This window comes from Mycteria americana, chromosome 5, assembly GCF_035582795.1.
Source record: "Mycteria americana isolate JAX WOST 10 ecotype Jacksonville Zoo and Gardens chromosome 5, USCA_MyAme_1.0, whole genome shotgun sequence".
Lineage (NCBI taxonomy): Eukaryota > Metazoa > Chordata > Aves > Ciconiiformes > Ciconiidae > Mycteria > Mycteria americana.
This window is the reverse complement of record NC_134369.1, coordinates 67,688,540-67,698,682: the sequence shown is the minus strand read 5'-3', so window position 1 is coordinate 67,698,682 and position 10,143 is coordinate 67,688,540. Positions and strand designations below refer to the sequence as shown.

Genomic DNA, 10,143 nt, shown 5'->3' with positions numbered 1-10,143 from the left:
CCAAGAAGCTAAGTGCAGACTAGTTACCACTGCAGAGGTACTTCTAGCTAATGGGTGAATTGGGCATCAAGGGGATGGTAAATGTTTTAAAAAGTACAGTCCTCAGCTCCTCATGGCTGTTCCTGTTCAGTACACCACCACTACTGTTGAGATTGAGATTGGCATCCTCTGTGTGTAGAAGGGCCTGTTTCTGATTGAGCTGGGAACTCAGCTTCTATTTCATGCTTACATTGCCTATAATGTGGTGTCTGCCCTAATTCAGCTCTGGCACAAGCACTGGTGTCTTAGCTGTAAGCAATCTGCTGTGCAATGGATTTCTCACTAATACCGTGCCCCCTCTTGTAGCTATAGGCTGTTCTGCTACAGGACCTTCCCCTGCTCCTCTCTCCATGATGCTCCATAGATGTAACATACACCAGGTTCAGAGCACAGCTGAGTACTGCCCCTGACAGAGGTTACAATTATACTGTCCCACTCTCCCTTCCCCTCTGCTTCTCTATGCACTGCCCAGTCCTCAGCCCTTACAAAACAACCACGTGACTGAGGACTGTGGACTCTGCCATGGTGCTGAGAGACCTAAAGATTAAGTACTTCTAAGTCTTGTGCCAGAAGTTAAGGGATTTAGCCCTAAATACACATCATGATGATACACATTTTGCTCTCAGACACCTGTACAGCAAAGATTAAATATGATCTCCTTTTCCCAAAGGAACAATTCACCAACACAGACTATACATCCTTACCCTTTATACCACAAGCTTCTGCTTGTGGGTTGGTTTTTTTTTGCTCAACATCCATTAGGAATGAAAGTGAGGGAAACAGGATCCTGTGGGTATATCATTTTCAGCCTGCACATCAAGTATTTGCCAATGTCACAGCAGCAATCAAAATAATACTGCCTGGCCTCTTCTGTCTCAGTTCTTGTAAGCTTAAAAATTCAGCCTATGGGAGTTTGGCATGAAACAGGTATGTTTAGAAAGAGATTTTTATTTAGTCAAGTGTGTATACAGCTTGATAGATTTGTCAAGTTACATGATGACAAAGGTACAACAGATAAAAAAAGCTTTTGTTTGCAGTCACGCAATATGAAAAAAGATTCTCAGCCTTAGCACGAGCGTGATTTTGTACATGTTTGTCCTTACTTCTTCTTTCTTGAGTAAGAGACATCAGCATCCTGGAGTGAGAGTACATTAAATCAGTATTTTCCCCCCCCTTATTTAAGTCCCTTGCCCACAGTGTTATTTTGCTTGAAACAGCTTGTGACAGTGTACAGTTACAGTGTGGAAGCAGAAAGTCTTAAGCTGCATGTGCCACCCTTATTTTTGCATTTCCCACTTTTGGAGTACTTTAACTTTTTTTTTGTACCAAGTTCAACAAAAACACAGTAAGAAAAATACCATCTACCAAGCAGTACTGCAAGAAGAGAACACTGCACTGCACAGCTGTCTTCTGGGAAGTGAATGTGAGTGAAGAGCCCTGACAGACAGCAGTATTACTTAACGTAATTCTGGGAGGTGCTCGGATTACATGCCCGATATAAAACTTAGACCCAACCAAGGGAGAGATTTTCAACAGTCTTAATTCCAAGCTGCATTAATAATTTACACTAGTGACTTATAGCTCAGGTTTGCCGAGTTCTGAACTTGCAGCCCGGGTGATGAAGATCAGCGCGAGACCTCTGGCACTACAAGACATACTGACTTCCCCGTTCTGTGATGTGACTGCACTGCAGTAATTCTAGACTACCAGGCGTGCAGCAATGGAGTCTGGCCTGGCATCAGCTGCTAGGGAAGTGAGGAGGGAAAAAGGAAACAGATCCAAAATGTAATCCCAACATTCCCGTGGCTAAAGTCTGTCAGCAGAGTAAAGCAAGCAAGCAGAGGACAGAGGAATAAACTTACAACTCCGCTCTTAAAGTTCTGTATCCTCTTCTTGCCCATTCTGTTCATCAGCCACCAAGCCCAAGTGGGCGCATACTGCCAGAGGTAGCAAACGGCCAGATAGGGGTGGTCACTGATCCAAGCCTCCTTCAGGTCATTGGCTATGCTCACCAGAGTGAGCCGGACACAGCGGTCAGTTGGCATCTTGTGGGACTGATCACCGCTGTTCTCTATGGACTGGAGGGGAGAGAGAGCGAGGAGGGATTAGAACTGGACTTCTCTTTGTGGGAGAGAAAGGGCTGGGCTCTGTGCAACAGACATACTCCTCCCAGTGTCTACACTGTGCACAAGCAGAATAGCCCAGCTGGTACAGCAGAAACTGGGGCTGGGAAACCCATGCCTTGCTGTGCTAATCCTCTAGTTTTCAGTGTGGGAACACTTACACACATGCTTTAGCACACATGCTTTAGCACACATGCTTAAATAAAGCACCCTTTCAATTAATGCCTTGATTGATGGGTCAAAGAAGGTTAAAAAGTGGATCTCCAAATTCTGTCCTGCTTCAGCATGGCTTCCACTTTATTGTGAAATAAACAAGTTACACATTCTGCAGCTGAGGGCTCTGAGAAATGGGAACTTTCCTGTTCCCAGCTGCCTACCCCATTATATGTTACAAGTTATTCAGTAACCAAGTTAGTAGATGAGGCCACATTCCCCATTAACTTAAATATTCCTGCCAGCTCTGCTCTGTGGGCAGCCGTCTCAAACAAGAGAGAAGCAACAGGCTTCTTCAGTGGCAGGGATGTCTTGACTTGAAATCCCGTCCACACATATCACTTAGCGAACATAAGCCACAGCCCTGTAAATTTATATGCATTTCACTCCAGCAATAACAGACCGCTCTACCAATCTGTTCTTCTCTTTCCCAGAGCAAAAGCAATTCTGGTCTAGATTCAGTCTTCCTCCTAGGTCTTTTGCCATGCTGAAATCTGAGGAATTTGTTTTGCAAGCTTTCCAGACTGTTCAAAAAGTACATCTTTTCTTTTCACAGAAGTATGAAGTTTTGGAAGCCAAAAATCCTTTCAGAACTTGATTCAACAATGGGATGTTCCCCCCCACCCCCTCACTGGTGGGTTATCCTGAGCTTCAAATCGATTGAATTTAGGACCTATTACATTTTGATGTATCACAGTAATGATTTTTGCCAGCCAGTTTGTTAGACAGCCTTTATTAAAAGCAATTGTGCAGTTGGAAGGTTTTGCTTTTTCTCCTTGAACAATCACTAACAGGAAAAGAATGCATGCCTCGCATCAGCTGACTAGTGGCTTTGCCAACAACAGCGTCAACCGAACAGGGGACATCATGACTAGGGCAAACAAAAAGCTACCTGTGCAAAAAGGACAGTATTCTGCATGCAGAATTGTGTCCAGAAAATCCCAGCCTTTCCCCCAAAAGTGTAGCAGGGCAGCTGTACAGTAATTTTTACTAGACTTGGATTGTATGTGATGGGAGAGAGAAGGCATAACAATTCTCAAACTTTATTTTCATTTGATATGGACTTGATACCACAAAGAATTACAAGACCATACATAGTTCTGCACCAATCAAAGCGTTTCTAGGTAAGAAGATGAGGTTAGTGTTTGCTAGGAGGAGAAAAAGAAAAGAAAACCATGAATCACTGGGCCTGCAACAAAAGTTGGATTTATCAAAACAGAATTGAGTCCTTACCTTTGCAAGATTCTCCGTAAAGACATTTTGTATAATCTTAGACTGTACAGGCCCTGGGCATATGTTGATGATACTTATCTCAGGGTAGTCAGTCAGCTCAGTCCGAAGAGAATTAAAAAAACCCTAGAAGAAAAGACTACAATGTAATCTTCCTTTCCTGTATTTCCGCATGTAGCAAGGTTTAACTGACTACCTATTTTCATACTAATTCTATGCTGTAAAGATAACTGTATTCCACTAAAAGCAATTCCTACTACTTTGTTTGACTTTTCACATTCAGTGGCTAATTTAAAATTTTATCTGCAATTACAGACTTTGATATATAAATCACTGAGGAATCTATCCTTGACTTCTCAAATACACAATAATTTCTCCAAACTACAGCCAGATGCTGCTGCCTCTGTACTGAGGACGAGCCTCACTGTTTTGGTAGTGGAAGTGCCACCAATTGTAAGAACAGCAGTATCATGGGAATTATCTTTTGCAGGTGAATTGCTCTTTGTGGTGAGATTAAAGATTTTAAATTGTTTCTATTGAGTAAGCAGCACTGGTTTTGTATAAGAGAAGGAGGAAAACTTTTCAGCATATTAAGTCAAAGGTGCACCCTGATATTTTAGGGGGTAATTCTGCACCACTGAATTCACCACAGAGTTTGAAATTTGCATCCATGTAGATATAAATCTTATTTCAGCTCAGGAATATGCTACCAGTGTATCTAAGTTAAACTATAATTACAAAAGCTGCAAGTATTTATTTTCTTTAAGCTAACAGGATACAAGTTTTTTTAATCTCTGTAGCAACTCACATTTAGACAGCAGCTATTATGGCAAACATGATCAATTCAGGAAGGTACTTCCTACCAAAGTTGCTGGTCAAGCACTGTAGAGCTATGATTTAGCAAACACCACATCATGTCTTACCTTTGACCTGGTTAACAACAGTTCCCTGTATTTATTCTAACACATAATTTTGTGTCACAGCAGAGAGAGTGAGCACAGGCTGATAAACTTCTCCCACTGTAGTAAAAATTTGTAATTTGTACTCCCATCCAGCTTGGGAAGAGGGCTGGCTGACCCAGAGCTCTGAACTAAATTGCAAGACAGGGCTGAAATCAGTCAGGTATGCTCCTGTGATGACACAGAAGTATCAACCGGGGCAATCCACTAAAGCTAAGCAATGAGTTGCAGACCTATGACCAAGACCATGGGCTCTAACTTCCCAATTGCTGGTGACTAATTCCAGCTCATAGATTGCATACAGGCTTTGCAGTTACATTCTATAAAAACACTGACCAAGTATTTCAAGTTATAAGTACCTGCAGGCCCCATAGCTAGTATCAGATCTTCACAGCATGTTATCAAAGCCTGGAGATGTGTAACTTCCAGAGGAGTAAGTTCTAACATGAAGACACTTACATGCCCAGAAGTCTGCTTCTGGACACATCAGGAAGCATCTCAGATCTGCCAACCACACAGCTGTTTTGGATTAAAAACCCAGGCCTTCCCCTAGATAACCTCCTGCCCCAAGAGGAGCCTCCTCCGTCCCTGGTGCACACCTTCAGATGTGGCACCAATACAGCTGTGCTTTATCCACCACTCTAGGCTCATGCTACAGCCCAGACCCACACTTTCCACGTCCCCTCCTTCCCCCAAGGGGTCCTGAGCCTGCTTATCTCAGAAAAGCCCCTTAACCCCCAAGTTGTGTAGTCCTGTCACAAAAGTTGTGCCATCGGTCCAGCTGAGGGAAAAGTAACAAGTAAAAAGACACTAGACCCCAAAGGGGAGAAGGTGGCAGCCTGTGTCATCAGCATGGGCACTTGGGTGAGGTGGTACTGCTCCTTGTTCACCTGAGTGCTTTGTAGCCTATTCACCCAGCAATGGCTGGAAGTCCAGGCTCTCCTAGAAATACAGCCTGAACAGCAGCCTACGCAGCTATCTTCCCTCCGCTGGGCAATCTTAGTTACTCCATCAATGCTGAACTGCATAAGCAGGACTAAGCAAGAGCTCTCCCAGCCCACACTCCCTTATCACTCCCTGGTGATTTGGTGAGGAACAGAACTGAGTCCCATTTTGCCTGAAGGAGACAAACTCAAGATGTACTTCCAGGAGTTGAGGAGGTGGAAGGGTGTGTGTCTGGGAATGCTGTGATAGAAAGGAAGCCAGAAACATTGCTCGGTCACTTGTGACAAAGCACCTACACTAGCTTAAATGCTGGGAGGCTTCTGGGATACAAGTTCTACCTAAAAATGGGCACCTGCCCGCAGTCCTGAGTAGCCACATGAAGGCACATGACAGTAGTCAGCTCTGTAGGCAACTCCAGACACGTTCCTGCAGAGGGCACTGGCTCTGGCACACTCCCTCTCAGACTGCTGCTTCTCTCCAAGCATTACAAAGGGAGCCTTGCTGACCTGAGCAAGTTGCAAGATACCAAAAGCTGAGCGTTGGGCCACTGAGCTTATGTCATCTTTGACGATCCTGTCTGCACAGCAGCCGACTGCAGGGCTGCTGAGGCTTTTTTCAGAGTGCTGTTTGAGTAGCACTGTCAAAGTCAGTGCTATTTCATTAAAGGGTCACACAGCCTGTAAACATGAAATGCACGCAGCCAGAGATCACAGCGAGCTCCTGTTTCTGCTCTGTGGCCATTCTGCTATCCCCCTCCATCTCAAGGGGTTTGTGTGCCTCCCTAGTGCTGCAGTTCCAAGTTTTTACACCGTGGAAGAGGTGCAGTCTTCACCAGCAACACAGGATGGCCAGGGCACTTGCTCAGCTGAAATCCTGGCTGACATGTGCTGAACAGAGCCTCCTGAAGACCTGAATCGTACATACTCTTAGTCCCCTCTGGAGGCTCTATCTACAGTATATACAGGTTCTCCTGCACTTATCTTAGATATCCAAAGGTAGGTGGTATGAAGTTTCTCCACTTCCTCCCAGAAGAGAAGCTTAAAATTCCTAAGTAAGAAAAGAAAGTGCTCTCTTCTTTAAATTCAGGCAGGAGCAGACCCAGATTTGACAGCAGTAAAGAACTCAAGCACAAGGGGAAGAATCTGAGTGTTTCCACCAAGCCCAGGCTGAAGCCAGCTCTGACATACAGACACAGGGTGTGTGGAACAGGAACTGCTTTAAGCCATCCCTGGCCTTTCCAGCTTAGTGACCAAATCCTAGAAGATGCTGAAGAAGGCAAGGCTGAACTGACTTCTGCTATGACAGAAACATTCAGAAGTTCCCCTAATGACCAGAGACTGAACAAAGAGAGTAGTGGTTGCTGCTCAGTGCAGTCCATGTGCTTATTAGACAAGTTCCTGATTAAGGAACATTTTGAAGGCCACCATTTCTGACCCACTCCACATGCCACCAATTATATGAATTACAGCTAGATGAATGGCACATGATCTCCATGCATACCACCACAGTAGGAGAGAAACTGCATCAGTCAGATGCAGGCTCCCGTGGACTTGACTCATGCTCTTACAGCACTCCCAGAACTGAAATAAAGGGTAATTACATCAGTAGAACGTTGTTATGAAGAATTCCAATTGGCATGAATCAAAGCATGATTGTTTCAAGAAAAAATTTTAATTCTTAGCAGAATTCCTCCCTTCATTCCTCCTCCAACTGCCACATAAAACAATTTAAAAACCAACCAACAAAAAAACAGAACAAAAGGGACTTTTTCGAAAAAGGCATAATGAAGATTGCAGCATTAACTGTGTCAGCTGTGGTAGATTCCAAGGCATGAACTGAAAAAAAACCCAAAACTGTAATCTATTAATTGTGTCAGATAGGCTTACATATTTAATAACTGGTGGCCAAAATGCAATCTTCAGTTCAAGAAGATCTTAGAATACAGGTTGATACATGCTGGGAAAACACAACAGGAAAAACACCACTTCATGCTTAGTCTTATTTTTCCCCTACCCTCTCTCTAGCCATTTCTTCTTGGTCATCACCAGAGATGGGCTACTGGGCTATCTGAAGAGGACTGCCATTCCTACAGACTTCCTTCACCTGAACTGTAGTGGTGAAGTTTGATATTTCAAAAAAGCTTTTCTAGTTTGTCAGAGTTTCATGCCCACACCTAGCCATAACTCCAGGCTGATAAGAGACTCTCAGACAGAGTTTTTTCAAAATCTGTGTTGCAAATCACGTGTTTTAACACCTGCAGAGTTACTGTGAAAAAAACAAGAAAGGAGGTTTGGAGTCTGGCCTGGTTCTTGAGCAGAGGTAGAAGCTAACAAAGATATAAGCAGTTCAGTTAGCTTATTTTTAATTAATCCAGAAATTTTAGTAAACTATCTCTTTAAAGTTTCTTCCATGTTCTAGATCTTAACATGAGATGCAGATTTCTGAGAATTTTTAAAGCAACATGTGAATTCCTTGTGCTCTGCAACAAATTAGCCATGCTTAGACCAACTACACCACACCCAGAAGATAATTCAACTGAAAGAACACTTAATAAAGGAGCATAAAGGGAATTCATGCTTCTGCTCACTGCATTCTTCTAATTTAAATCTACTAGACTTGAACCAAAAGCTGGCCTCTAATGGGCAATTTCATCACTGCCACTCAAATGAAGAGCAGCACTTCTCTCCCCGTCACTAACTAAAAACTTTTTATTAGCAGAGGCCTGTCACCGTCTTCTACATCTTCATTCTTTCAAGTGTCTAGTGGTTTTGCAGCGTCAGCCACTTGTTACCTTTTTTGTTGTTGTTAGTCAAATTGTCAAAGAGATATTGATCCCATAGCTTAAGTAAAGTTATTTCCTCTGTTTATGTGCTTAAATCCAGCGGGGAGTAAGAAGGTGCCAGTTTTTTAAATCATCACTGAGCACAGCTGAAGTTTATTTTACTGAGATCAAAATGTACTTTAGCAGGAAGTCAAACAGCGGTGAAAGACAAATATGTCTAAATAAATTTACTAGTTAAACAAATGATTCCTCAATGATACAGGCTTCCTTTTTTCCCCAGATACTTTTCTGAGCTCTTCTTTTATGTTTTTCTACACAAGTGAGACTACTTTCAAAAACTCTTCCCAAGCAGTATTGAAAGTTAAGTGTTATGCAGAAGAGAACTTCCTAAGACACTATGAGCTGCCAGTTCTTCACGCCACAGCAAGATTCAGAACTGGTGAGAAGATTCGTTCAGATGTTCCCAGCTAGATCAGGAATCCTCATTTCTGAGTAGTCTACTTTACCACTCGCTGTTCTCACTTTACTATCCTAAAGATTTCCTGTAGTCTTAAAACTCTCACCAGTGACTCTTCCTCCCTATCTGAATTAAGATGAGAACATTAGGGCGTCTACATGCAAGAGAATAATCCTCTGACTCAGATATTCCTTCATCTGAAGGCCAGAGGCTAAGGCCTTGTGTTTCACATTGGAATTTAATTATGTGGCGGTTAGGACCAACTAAGATGGCATCTGAATTTTAGTCAGGAAAATAAATCTGCACTGGGAGCTGACATACTTCACATTTCAGAGCAAATTAATTTTAAAGGACTTTCAAAACCTGAGAAAGCTACATATGCTGAGTGCAATTTCAGGTGAGACTTGTGTTTTCTGCACAGAATAAAGTCCTCTGCTACAGTACTAGTTGATGCTGGTCTATTACACGACAAGACTTAATTAACCTCAGAAATTTAACTTACCTGCAGAGCATGCTTGCTGGCGCAGTACCCAGAGGCAAGAGGAGCTCCCATGATACCCATCACACTGCTCACAGTAACAATCTTTCCTTTTTTCCTTTGGATCATGTGATTCAGGACATGTTTTGTTAAAGAGATTGTACCTAGGTAGTTGAGTTCCATTATGGCACTGTAGACATCCAGGTTTGTATCCACAAACAGAGAGCGTTGGGAACGTCCACCATTGTTCACCAAAACATCAATCTCAGGAAAGATACAGTGATAATTAATATAACACATTTACTTAAATATTTGCACTTCCTCAGGCAATTGTTGACTATTCTCTTCCCTCTGGCGTCATCTCTGCCACACACAAGATGTATCAGCTGCTGAAGAAGTTTCAGCAGTTGCTCTGCCCCAGTAGACTTTCCCTTTGAATTGAAGGCTGGCTAATTTTTAGCTGAGTCAACAAAACAGGAATACAGTGTTTGATGCCAAACAAGGTTAACTCCTAGTAGTGGAACACTGGCAGCTGGAAAGTTGTTTTCCACCCAACATTTTTTAACCCTACTGCACTGTAGCAAATAACACGACGCTCAGGTCCCACAAGGTGACCTCGGAAAATAAGTTTTGTGCAAAACCAGAAACCAACTAGAGTAAAGAACAGAAGAAACAAATCTGTTAGCAATCATTTCACTGTGAAACCAAAATATCAATGGACTGAAGGCCTAGCTTGAAGCTTTGCACGTTGTACTTAATGTTAGTTACACCTGACTGCTATTTTCTGCACTCTCTGGACTAGCAGTCTAGAAAACTATGCACAAAACAAGGAAAACAATTGAGCCTGCTGTCCGGTTGTGTCCTGTATGGCTCTGAAGCCAAATTATACACATTACTGAAACTACAAAATAAGAGTT

General features: G+C 42.8%; 1 protein-coding gene across 2 annotated transcripts in view; it reads right to left on the bottom strand.

The window, feature by feature from the left end:
- Positions 1-975: 975 nt before the first annotated feature.
- The window catches only part of DHRS7 (dehydrogenase/reductase 7), a 38,264-nt gene continuing 29,096 nt past the window's right edge, over positions 976-10,143 (bottom strand). For both annotated transcript variants that reach the window (XM_075503810.1, XM_075503809.1), the window contains 4 exons: positions 9,251-9,490; positions 3,609-3,731; positions 1,902-2,117; positions 976-1,174 (listed from right to left, as the gene is read on the bottom strand). In XM_075503810.1, the coding sequence (XP_075359925.1) occupies positions 1,139-1,174; positions 1,902-2,117; positions 3,609-3,731; positions 9,251-9,490 (615 nt within the window). In that variant the 3' untranslated portion in view covers positions 976-1,138. The remainder of the gene's footprint in view (positions 1,175-1,901; positions 2,118-3,608; positions 3,732-9,250; positions 9,491-10,143) is intronic.